The sequence below is a fragment of the Ursus arctos genome, unplaced genomic scaffold (assembly GCF_023065955.2).
Source record: "Ursus arctos isolate Adak ecotype North America unplaced genomic scaffold, UrsArc2.0 scaffold_7, whole genome shotgun sequence".
NCBI classification, from domain to species: domain Eukaryota; kingdom Metazoa; phylum Chordata; class Mammalia; order Carnivora; family Ursidae; genus Ursus; species Ursus arctos.
Window position 1 is genome coordinate 81,779,797 of NW_026623089.1, and position 13,215 is coordinate 81,793,011.

Sequence of the window (13,215 nt, forward strand, 5' to 3'; positions counted from 1 at the left end):
GCCAGCCACTGTAGGCAACACGGTTTGTGATAAAAACGACTCCTGATTAGCTAAGAGCATATGGACTGGGAGAATTACGTACACATCTAAGTGATTCCCGACCAAGAGGAGCGCTTGAGGCTGCACCACACGTGCTCAAGTTCCTCTCCTCTCTCCCGCTGAGCAGACTGGCTCCAAGGAGGCCCTTGCCAGTACTTCAGCAACAACAGCATGTCCCTGTGGTTTTTCATACTTGCTCTTTTGAACCCTAGTTGTCTCAAGGGCTATCACTCAGTGGTGATGGGTAAATTAAGGAGCCCATCTCAGGGCCTCCCGTTACAGTTATACCCAGAACAGGCCCATTGAATTTCTTATTTTTCAGTAAGCTGTGTAAAGTTAATTGAGAGGGAAATGGAAAATTCCACTCCAAAAAGCATTTTCAAGTCACAGGCATGGATAAACTCCATTTTATGGAAGAAGATTTAGAATTATGAGTGGCCTCTATGAAGTTAATTGTGAATGATCATAGCTATGTGAAAATAATCACCTGCCTTGGAGACCAAAAGGATACCTCCCCAACACCTCCAACAAAAGCCCAACAATACGCACCATAAAATTTTCAGACAATTCATCAGAATGCTATGCTAACTCTATAATAGGGGTACCAAAATCAGTTTCCAGTCATTTTTTAAATCTTAAAAATTCTGTAAAGTCAAAAACGATGTTTATAAGACTGTACTGGCCAGACTCGCTTAGAGTCTCACCTCCACGATGGTGACTGATCGGACTTTGCAAACAGTACTGCAAGCATTCACATCTCCTATGTGCTTAAATAGTATGGATGGGCATTCCACATTGTTTGTAATTCTAACATCATTCTCTGAATCTATGTGGAATAAGCTAAGCAAATGGAACTCACGCAGGCATTTCCTTCGAATGAAGGAAGGCATGGTATATGATAATTTTTAAATAACAACCAATTAAAAAAATAGAAGCTCAGGTCATATCCATCAGTATAGACAGAAAACACAGAAAAAGTTCCTCTCCCACCTTCCCCCTGATACACCAACACTCATAAAGACAATGCCATAAAAAGGGAAATGGGTGATGGGTTAGTAGAGGGCAGTTTCACCACCCAGAGATACAGGTGTGCAAAATAGAAATTAAATTATAAAAATGTAGAATTCTGGGGCATCTGGGTGGCTCAGTCGGTTCATCATCTGCCTTCGGCTCAGGTCATGATCTCAGGGTCCTGGGATCAAGCCCCACATCAAGTTCCCTGCTCAATGGGAGTCTGCTTCTCCCTCTCCCGGATAAATACAATCTTTAAAAAAAATGTAGAATTCCTATCACTTTTGCAAATCTGTATTTGAGAAATGACGGTCATACCTGCTTACAAGCTTAATGAATGAATGAATATAGAACTTAATGCAAATAATGAGGGGGCTAACTTTTTGAGGATCAGGGACTTTTTTTTTTTAAGATTTTATTCATCTGTTTGAGAGAGCGTGCGCGCACGCATGCACATGAACAAGGGGGAGGGGAGAAGGAGAGGGAGAAGCAGAATCCCCACTGAGCAAGGAACTGAGGTGGACGTGAGGCTTGTGGGGCTCGATAAACCCCGAGACCATGACCTGAGCCAAGTGAAATCAAGAGTTGGTCGCTTAACCAACTGAGCCACCCAGGCACCCCTCCAAAAGCCATTTTGAAAATAAAATGTGTTAGTTCATTATAAAATGAGATATTTATATAATATTTTACTTTTTGTCCTGTATTTTTGTACTGCCTTGTTTACATGCTCCACAGCAACACCATCAAATACAACTTTCTGTGATGCCCTAAGTGTTCTCCATCGGTGCTGCTCAAGGAGGGTACCATTAGCCACAGGTGGGCACTGAGTACTTGAAATGGAACAAGGAAACTCAAGTTTGACAGTATTTCATTTCAATCAATGTGAATTCAAATAACCCCATGTGGCCAGTGGCCACCTCCCTGGAAGTACAGCTCTGATGAATAAATGCGCTTTCATTTTCCATTTGTTTCACAGAGGGCTTTCACCTTTTCTTTACAACCTTGCTCAAGGTCATCTCAGAGACCTGCCGCGTGCTTCCGCAGACTGCTCTGCAATTCAGAGCTTCTCCACTAAACAGAGAGCACTCCAGTACTGACTTCCCTTGGTATACTGGAATCTACATAAAAATGGGACAATGGCTTACTAAACTCTGCCGTCTCAGCATCCGGCAAAGGGCATGACCCGTGGCAGGTTCTCATTACATTTTTGTGAAATGAATGAACAGAAAGGAGCTATCAGTAGCTGATTATACAGGGAAGTTCTAAGCGAAAATTTCACGTTTGTGGAAAACTATCCTTTCGCCTGCCATCTATTTTCTTATTCAGACGCATAAAAGCCATTCCTACCTTACTGAAATCCTAGCTAAGCAGCAGAGGTGGTGTTTCTGCTAAAGTAATTCCAAGGGTGTCTGATCAGATAAGCCATATGGCAACCTTGCAATTTACAGCTGCAACCCGTCTGCTCGCTCACCCTCAGAGATGGCCGGTTATGAAGCAGGAGAGCAAACGCTCGCTCCATCGCGCTGCAAACCTAAAAGCAACACCAAACGCAGAATACTCACCATCACCAACATCAAAGTCCTTGAATGCCAGCTCTGAGCCCGAATCGTCAAGAAGGATTTCACCATTCAGCGTGAACATCATGGTGTGCTCTGTCATATCTACCATGCACCCCACAACGTCGCCCGCTTGCCAAGAGCGCCCGTAGTGTTCGTTACCCTGGTGCCACCGCTGGGCCTAGGGACAGAAGAGTCACCTGTCACAGGAAAAGCCAGGAGAACGGGACCCACCCACCCACCACTGCTGGCATGACTCCCAGTAGCTCCCTCTATGAACGCAGCAGGAGGAGGGGCTCAGGTCAACGCAAGCACCAGTGTGGCCTGATGCCCTGGCTGACGGGCCGTTGCCTGGGAATTCCGAATGCCTCATACTAACATCGTATGTTATTGAATCTTGAGGAAAGACCCCAAGGCTATTTCATTATTTTGAGAAACGATTAATTTAAAAATCTAACCCAAAATATTTTCTATTAAAAAAAAAAAACCTCTAAGTCTTTAGAAATTAATTTTTCTCACTAAAACAAATACTACCCAGGATATGGGTTGTTTTTCTCTATTCCCCAAAATACAAAGAACGAAGCTGAGCATTTATCATTGAAAATGACATTCTAATTTTCATCTATTTCAAAATAAAATCCCATTCGTTGGAACCAAGGGCACTGATCCATCAACAAAATAGAAATCTTGAAGCATTTCAATATATACTAAAACCGAAAAAGCTTCAAATCAAACCTAAAAATATTCTTAAGATATTTACTGAAATAATGAACCAAAAATTAAATATATACTCCAACAATGTCTTTTATACATAGGTGAAATCCCATATTACAAATACATCTCAAACATAGTTTTGATAATGTGACTGCTGGATCTCTAAGCTTATTCCACTGATTTATGGGTACAAAATTAGTTATATTATTTTGTCAAATAAATCTTTTCATTTTTCCGCTTAAGAATCGCCTCCACTGTGAATTGATAGGTAAGGGGGTACAGTCACCAATGCAAAGCAATGGTAGGATTATTCCCGAGCACAACCCATTGTACTTTTAAAGAAAAATCTATTCCAGTGAATTAGGTAACAAAGATGTTAAATCTTCCACATGATGTAAAAAGCAGGTTCAGGAAATGTGGTGTTTCAGAATGAAGTGGGTCAGCTGTTCTAGAAGAGACAATATTAACTTCTAGCCAGAAATGCTCCCCTCACATGCAGCCCTCAGGATCCAAATGTCAAATCTCCTCATGATTGTTTAGGTATTGTAATTTTCTTTTTGTAATTAAAAATAACTTTTCCCCTTCATATGAGAAGGAATGTAAATTCACAAAAATAAGAAAAATAAGATAGAGGAATAAAATATAATTTTATCAATCAAAAATGGCTATCATTATCCTACTGTAGCTAGTCATATACACATATTTTTTATTTTAAAATATTTTATACGATAAAATAATTTTTAAATATTTATATAATGTCCAAGAAAATGATAAAACAAGCACCTGACCAGCTTCCATCCACCTTAAGAAAAGCTACTAATAATATTGAAAATGAAAACTTTTTGTGATTTTAAACATTGTCTTCAGCATTCTCATGGCTATTAAATGTGCATACCTATCATTTACTATTGCTTGAGGATAAGTCCTTCTGTGGAATTGCTATGTTAAAGCCTATGCATTTTTAATCAGCATATGCATTTTTAACACTCCTGATAGACAAAGATGATTCCTTTTTTTTGGATAACAATGGAAAAGTAATGTTTCACTTCTTGAATTTAACTGTGGGGGAGGGGGAAATATTTTGAGATCACAAGGAAAAGAGTTTCCCCAGGAACTATTTTTTCCGGGTTTGTGCTCCAGAAAGTCCTCATTTTCCTGCCCTCCCCAAAGGAGCGACAGCAGGGAAGGCACACCCAGGGGTACTGCCCCGGGTCATGGCAGTCTACAAAATCAGGAGCCTACAAACTTGGGCATCTGGGGCTCAGCCAAGTCCACTCACCTTGAAGCCATCAAAAGCAAAGGCACGTTCGTCGGAGCCAAGCTCTTGATCAGGTTGACAGCCAGGCCTGCTCCAGCCAACCCTCATGTCGCCGGCAGTGACGGCCTCGAACTCAAAATACCACCTTCCTGCCTTGACAGCATAGGTCTTCTCGGCGCGGAAGATTCGGAACCTCTCCCCGGTGCCGCTGCACACTTCGGCTCTGGCCCCTGTGAAGGCAAAGAGATCCTGGGCATCACCAGATGGGAAACTGAAGGCGGGGAGAACGACCGGTAACATCTGCAATTAAACTTACAGGGATGATGGTAACCATACCGTCTTTCTTACCGGGGCTCACATTTTATGAACTGTTTTCATACAGATAATCAGCCCCCATCCCACGGAACCAGCTTGGAGAAAGGGAAGCACAAGGGCTTCCCCTGGAGAGACTGGTCATCACACCTCAGTCACGTTGCAAGGTTGGGCAAGGCTTCCTCCATAAGTCCCTGGTTCAGGAGGGAGCTAACTGCAGGAAAAAGCCTCCCAGCCTCTTGGGGTTTGGCAGTGGAATCTGAGGTGAACTCGAGGGCATGGACGGAGAGAAGCCAATAAAAGAGATCTGAACTGTTCTGCCCAAGATATGAATAAATATTTGTGGGTGAGAGAGAAGAAGGAAGAAGCAGCCAGAAGGTGAGGAGGAGAGAGAAAGCAACAAGGTAAAGAGATGAATAGCAGAGGGTAACCAGTGACAAATTTCCCAGGCAGGATGGCTAAAGGAAAAACTTTACTAATATCTCACTCCTTCACTGTAATGTGCTACACACACAAATGTTGTGCTTAAGTTTCGAGGGAGAAAGAAAAGTGTCACTCCAACATCAAGGACCAGTGTGGTGCAAAGGGAGGGTGGAGAATATATATATATATTTGTAAAAATAAGATGCATATGGATTGAAAATGCCAAGAGTACAAAGCCTCAGACCAAGGGGCCTGGAGCCAGGACAGCCATGAGAACATAAGCCCCTAGGTAATCACAGGGCATGGAGACAAGGGTCCACTGAGCTGACAGGTCAAAAAGGATATACCGTCAGCTCAGCTAAGATCTGGGTTAGACAGAAGAGAACACTGAAGTGACGTTGACCCAAGTCACACAATGCCCAGATGGAAGAATTCCAGAGCTGCCTAATGCTGCAGCCCCTGTTCTTTCCACTCCTCCTCCCATGGCAGACACAGAATCAACAGGTGCTCTTTAAGTATTAGTTCTCACGTGCTCTCCTTTTAGGAGCTGGGAAAGATCTTACGAGTAATAGAAGTTGTATAACTTTACCACTGATTTGATATGAACAAACAAGGACTATGAAAATAATCCAAATAAGCTTTCAAGGGTGCCAACAAACACACAGCCAGATCACCTACTGAAGATTTAGACTGGCATAAAGAAACAACAGACTAAGGTGTTTCTATTGATTGCAGGACATACAGGTGAACTGTATCTCTTGAAAATCTTTCAAAAGCTGGGTTAAGCTTCTGAATAGGCAACACTTTGTTGTTCCATCTCCCTCCCCCCCATACACACCCATACACACCCCTAATCACCTAGTCTGCTCCAAGCACCTGTCATGTCTCCAGTAGAGACAGCCTCAAATTCAAAATGCCACCTTGCACGCATGCTCACACACACACACACACACACACACACACACACACACACAGACTCACATCATGCAATACATGCAAAGAGCTTGCTGAAAAATAAATATGTTAATAGAGTTTAAACATAAGACATTTATAATAGTATATGGAGAACGCTGCATGTATGAAATCCTCTGAAGAGGAAAAAGTTTGGTTCTAATACATTCAGGTTGGGGGTGGACGACAGGAGCCTGAATGGGAAACATCTCTATCGTGAAGGATAAAAAACTCTCATGTCTGTTACTTAGTAACAATGATTTTTTAGAGATAGGAAAGCAAACTGCTTTTTGAGGAAAAAAATATTATCAGATTTTATGATACTTCGAGGCAGTTACTGCTATTAAGAAAATAGTCTTGGGGGGAGCCTGGCTGGCTGTCGGTAGAGCACGCAATGCTTGATCCCAACATTATGAGTTCAAGCCTCACATTGGGTGTGGAGCCTACTTAAAAAAAAAAAAAATCTAAATAGTGCAGTAAAAAAAAAAACAGAAGTCAAATTTTCAGATGTAGTATTTCCGGAAGTACCAGCACACTGATCCATTACTTCCTTAAGTCATGGTTGCAACCTTCCCTGAACTAATCTAAGGCATACAGAATATGAACCGTGATCCACATGGACATTTGGAACTTACTTTTCATGAAAGAAAAAAGCTCCCATGTAGTTATCCATATTTTTAATTATGTCAACATTTGCAGGTAAAATCGTACACCATATTCCAGCATGCACTAATAAATTAAACTCCCAATTTTCTAAGGATAAAATATTCTGTTCTTTAAAAAACTGAAATACTAAAAAACTCACAGGTTCTTTTCTCCCTTTTTATGTTTTCAGGCCATCGGACCCCACTCCCATACACAGTGTTTTCAAGGAAAGCAAACAAATTTTCATATGAGCTTAAATCAAATATGTTGGAAGGCAAGTTTGGTATAAAAATGTAACAGATCATTTCTGTAAAAGCCACTACAAACTTCTCTTGGTAATAAGATTTACCATGAATCATCTCTATACACTGATAATGAAAATAGGGGGCAGCATATGGAAAATGTGTGGGAATCACAGGTGACAATGCAGAATTTCTTGGTCCTGGTATTTTTTTCCTGACCTTAGCTTCCACATTATTCTTCCACTCATCGATCAGACTCGCCCTGAACTGGAAACACACATGCTATTCACAGACACCATTATGCAAGGGACTTGTAACCTCCACGGATCTGCCTCCAAATGTCTGTATGATTCATAGCTCCTACTCTGTATTTTTTACATTTAGTTTAGGGCACTTACAACCATGGTTGCCAGAAGCAACAGTTCAACATTCTATTTCTTGATAAAATACTAATATTAAATGGAAATCTGAATCTATAGAAGTTAAAAAAAGAAAGATCCCAGGCAACCTGTCACAATTTCTTTTGCATACCCTGTAGCATCGATCAGCTGGACACAGAGTAGGTGCTCTTTAAGTACCTAGGAGATTGAATCTAGGAACAAAGACTTTCCTGAGCCCAGACACAGGAGCTCCGGCAAATACCTAACGGGCAGTGCTAGTCTCAAAGTCATAGAGCTCTCCCCCAAATACGTAATTCTTATGCCTTCCTTAATTTTAAACACTATACATTCATAGAAGTTTGGTAAGTGATTCTAACTCATGTAAGTATGTATAAATGTTATAATGAACATAATAATAATTTACATTTAAAAAAAAAAAGAGCCATTAGCAGATGTATTCCCAGTGAATTTTATCAAGGATATTGATACTCAAAGAAGAAATTCAGGAATTATGCCTTTAGCAAACCACCTCAAGATAAATGGTAAGGCCTGATAAAATCCTGTGTTCCCGGGGCCCCAGGGATCCCAGCACAAAGAGGGCAGACGCCAATGACTAACCAAATGGGACCTAAAGCGTCCATACATGCTGCACTCCAAACCCTACTTTTAAAAGATACTTACCACTAGGGGGCAGTCAAGATCTAATTATGTATTAAAAATGTAAGTTACTTAAATTAAGCTATGAAGGAAGGCAAGCTAGTATCTTTAAAATTTTATACATACCTAAAAATTTTTTTACACATATCTAAAATCCTTCAGGTGTGTTTACATAACAATTATTAAAATTATTGATACTAACCAGTTATCCTTTCAACTGCCTGGTATTATTTCTAATCAAACAATTCAAACCTTGATAAAACCTTGAGATAAGAATACCTTACCTACTTTTTCAAATGTCTTAAAACGTTAGTTAGAACAATACTCCAAAGATAGTACGTTTCACATACTGAGTTCATATTCAGTGTGTATTATATAAGCATTTTGCTGATGAATAGAAAATAAGTTTTAACCTACATTTAAGTACGTAGAGTTAGATTCAATTTTATCAAAATTTTTATGTCCTTAACTTTTTTTTTAATGTCAGCAAGGGCAGCAGAGACAGTTATGTTTTTAATCTTATCTCAGTGATCACCAGATTTATTTTGCTTTATTCCATAAAATCTCTCACATCTTTCAATTTCCACGTTCACCATTCTTGTTCTGAAAATCGCAAATTTTCCAAAGCCTCCCAACTGGTCTCTCTATCTCCGAGCACTCTCCCCCTCCAATCTGTTCCTTCCCACTGTTGCCATAGTTTTATTGCTATTGTAAACTGTGATCACACATCGAGCTTTTGCTTTAAAACTTCCTGGGGCTAGAATTCCTTGCACAAATTTATCCACATTTCTTAGCTAGGCTTTCAAGCTATTCCATATTTTGTCCTAATCCTTCCCCTTCATCCAGTCGTGTTTTCTCACTTGTAGCTCATAATTTAGCCCAACTAGACTACCAATCACCCCTCAACTCCTTCTATACTTCATTACATCAGATATACTTTCCCTCTGGCAGAAATGCTCTGCCTCAAATACTCTCTACTTGACATTTTTGATCCCTTCAACACCTAACTCAGACGTCGTTTTCTCCCCTTATTGATTCCTTCAATTAGAAAATAAATCTTTCTTATGTAGTTTCCATAAAGAACAGTCAAATCCCTACTACGAGGTAGGCACTCTATTGTATACGGGGACACACTGGTGGACAAGAAACAGGATCTCAGCCTTCACGGTGGGGTATACTACACTAGCCTGTCTATTGCCCATGGAACTTCGGTGACACCACCTCGCCAACCAACAATCAATGGTTCTCTCGACATGATTCTCTCGACATGGTTCTTCCCAACTTTCAGATACCATGCCATCCTCTCATCACCACTTTTTCTTCCTAGTTTCCTCATTTCCTGCACAAACACATTCACTCCTTGAACACGTTAGCTTCCCTTATCTAAATAGCCTTCGGTGTCTTCTGCCCTATTTCTCTTCTCCTTAGTTGCTGTCAACCCCAACCTTTGCCTGATTTCAAGTACTTCATTGTCCTCAACATCTCTACTTGCTCTGCTGACCTTGCTGGAAAGCACATGCACACGACAGATTGGCACTGCCACTAGACTGACTCATAGTCTCCAATCTCGATGGGACCATTAATGTTTCTCTGCAATCTTTTTATCTGTTCGCAACGAGCTCTCTGTTACATCCCACAAAACAGCTATTTCTAGTTTTTATTGCTGAGTGTCATCAGCAGGAGAGTAGAGACCTCCAAAAATCCTCTTTCATAAAACCAAGGAGGACACTGGAAAAAACTGTCAAAGTCAACTTTTTCAGAGCTCTGGAAATTAGCCACAGTCTGGCAACAAGCTGGGACATGTTATTTGATCAAAGTGGATGAATGTTTGCAAGGACAGCAGGCTTACTGGGGTTTTCACTTGCTTTGCTGCTAGCCCCTTCTTCCCAGCTACATGGCACAATGAAAACCAACAGCCTCTCAATTACGGTGAAAATCACCAACCTAGACACCTCGAGAGGGGAACAGAATGGAGTCAGAATTCCTCCAAAGCCCAATTCACAGATAACTATCATTATTTTTCCCTTAATGGTAGTTCCTTGGAAAATCCCATCTGCAAGGCTTCTCTCTATTTGACCTTTGTTTTGCCCAGTGCAAACAATCATTTCCCCAAGGGCATTTGTTGACAATAATCAGAGGCAATTTTTTAACAGTGCAGCTGCCTGAGGCAGCAGTAATAGTGAGGCAAACATCAAGATGACCAAAAATTTAAAAAGAATAGCTGAGGAATGACATGTCCATAGCAGGTTGTGAAAAGTTCCAGTGTAATCCTGGCAATCCAGAATGCAATGCTCATGTCCAGGCCTGTGTGTGTGTGTGTGTGTGTGTGTGTGTGTGTGTGTGTTCAGGAAAGACCCGAGAAGTCCATAAGTTCTCAACGCTGGGATACCTTAAGGCTCCGCACAGGCAGTAAGTGAAGGCTAAAGTGAGGACTGCCTGCTGGTATGTTGGAGGCATGTCCCAACAGGCACAAAAAGCCCCTCTCTCAACAAAGACTGGGAGACTTGAAAGTGCCAGACATTTAGGGAAGTCTCTGCCCAAACCCTAACTGACTATAAGGCTAATGAAACTTTCATTAGAGACTCCAGGGGCCACACATAAAAAAGAAAAAAAAAGTGTGCAAAACTAGTTAAGAAAGTCATTAAACAAATGATGACAATTACAACAAGCATAATAACAAAACACGGGTGAGGGGAGATTCCAGAGATGGCATATTATATTATTTAAAATATCTGGTTTTCAACAAAAATAGTGAGACATGCAAGGAGACAAGAAAGTATGTCTCCTACAGGGGAAAATATGAGTCAGAAATCGCCCCTGACTTATTAGACAAAGGTTTTTAATTAGCTATTTTAAATGTGTTCAAAGAACTAAAATAAACCATGTCTAAAGAACAAAAGGAATGTATGAGAATGATGTCTTGCCAAATAGAGAATATCAATAAAGAGACTGAGATTATAAAAAAGAACCAAACAAATTCTGGAAAAATACAATAACCAAAAATAAAAATCCACTAGAGGGGCTCACCTGTAGGTTTAAACGAGCAAAAGACAGAGTCAATGAACCTGAGGATAGAGCCACTGAAATTATCAAGTATGAAAAATGGGGGAAAAAAGGAATGAAAAAATAAACAGCCTCAGAGGCCTGTGGGACACAATCAAGTGTGCCAACATACACATAATGGACATCTCAGCAGGAGAAGAGAGGAAACGGGTAGAAAGAATATTTAAAGAAACAATGACCACTCTCCAAATGTGATGACAAACATTCACTTACAGTTCCAAGAAGCTCAACAAAATCCAAGTAGGGCAAACTCAAAGAAATCCACACTGGACGCATTATAATCAAACTACTGAAGGACAAAGAATCTTGAAAGGACCAGGAGAGAAGCAACACAACCCATCCAAGGATCTTCAATAAGACTAACAGCCAGTGTCTCATCAGAAAACACGGGGGGCCTGAAGGCAGTGGGAGGACATATACATAGTGCTGGAGGCAAAAAAAAGAAAAGCCAACCTAGAATGCTACATTTGGCAAATCTTCATTGTTCTCTTCAAGGCTTCCAACACAGGCCAGCCCTCTCCCGCTCTGCCCCCTTAGCAAATGAGCTCATTTTATATTTCAACAGAAAATAGGACCCATGTAGCAAGAATTCTGTGCTTTGTCCTGACTTTCCATGAACACAGGTTTCAACATTTCCTTCAATCCTTACCTCTTTCCCACCAAATTTAGGGGAGCAGGTGTTCTCCCTATTATATTAGGCCAGTCCCTTCATCCATGCTCTGAATTCAGCCCTCACCCTCTCAGACATTATACTTCATCCAGCTCCTTTCCTTTATCTTCAACCTCCTGCTTGCTGCTGGTTCTTTCCCTTAGCATAAAAAATGTCCAAAGTCTCCCATTAAAAAATAAGTTAATAAATAAAATCGTTAACCCTTTCTTCCTCTCTAGCAGACAGCCTCAGCTTTATACTTACAAATGGAACTGAGTCTGTCCAGTGTCTCACAAGCATTTCAAACTCAACATGTTTATTTTATTCTTCTTATTATTTTTTTTTAGAGAGGAAGAGAGAGAGAGAGGATAGGGGAAGGACAGAGGGAGAAGGAGAATCTTAAGCAGGCTCCATGTAGAGCACAACTCTGAGATCATGACCTGAGCTGAAATCAAGACTCAGACCCTTGACTGACTGAGCCACTCAGGCGCCCCAAACTCAACATGTTTAAAGTCAAACTTGGAATCTCCCCAATATCCCATCTCTCTCTGCTCTGACCCCTGTGTTCCGTGTGAATGTGGATGTACTTGACATCTACCAACCCAGAAACCATCCCTGACACCCCCTTTGTCCTTCTGCTGATTCTACTTCTAAATGTCAAATGATTCTGTCCTGTCTGCTCTGTGCACAGTACTGCCTAAGCTTGGGGCTTCAACACTCCTCATCTACACTTCTTTTATAGCCTCCGAACTGTTGTCCTCACCTCCACTTATGTTCACATTCAACCCATTCTCCCAAGAGTCATTAGATTATTTTTTTTAAATAGAGAAACCTTTATTTTTTTCCCCAATCTCTGCCTCCTCTACTTCATTACCTGCCACTTCTCAAACTCTACATTTAGCCACACAAAGCTGAAATCCCCATGTGCAAGGCTCCCTTGTGGCTCCAAGCTTTTAGACATACCATTCTCTTGGAATACATGGAACCTGGGTGATTCCTATTCATCCTTCTAAATTTTACCCTAGCTTTACCTACTTTAAAGTAGGTAAAGTAGGTGGTTTTAAAACATGTCTGCAAATGTTTTGTCACAGTGCCTTTCAAAAACTGTGGGCTTGAGTGTGGCTGCTTTACTGACTCACTTGTAGCAAACAGAATATGATAGAAGTAATTGTAATGGGCATTGATGTCTCTCCTTCACGCTATCTCTTATTCACACTAGGGGAAGTCAGCTGCTATGTGAAGGCACTCAAGCATCTCTGAGGTGGTCTACTGGCAAGGAACTTAGGCCTCTTGCTAACAGCCAGAGAGAAACTGA

The 13,215-nt window shown here is 40.9% G+C and overlaps 1 protein-coding gene across 2 annotated transcripts in view; it reads right to left on the reverse strand.

The window, feature by feature from the left end:
• The window catches only part of RYR2 (ryanodine receptor 2), a 711,493-nt gene that overhangs the window by 238,792 nt on the left and 459,486 nt on the right, over nt 1-13,215 (reverse strand). For both annotated transcript variants that reach the window (XM_057308486.1, XM_057308485.1), the window contains exons 28-29: nt 4,600-4,808; nt 2,613-2,787 (exon numbers count right to left, since the gene is read on the reverse strand). In XM_057308486.1, coding sequence (XP_057164469.1) covers nt 2,613-2,787; nt 4,600-4,808 — 384 coding nt within the window. The remainder of the gene's footprint in view (nt 1-2,612; nt 2,788-4,599; nt 4,809-13,215) is intronic.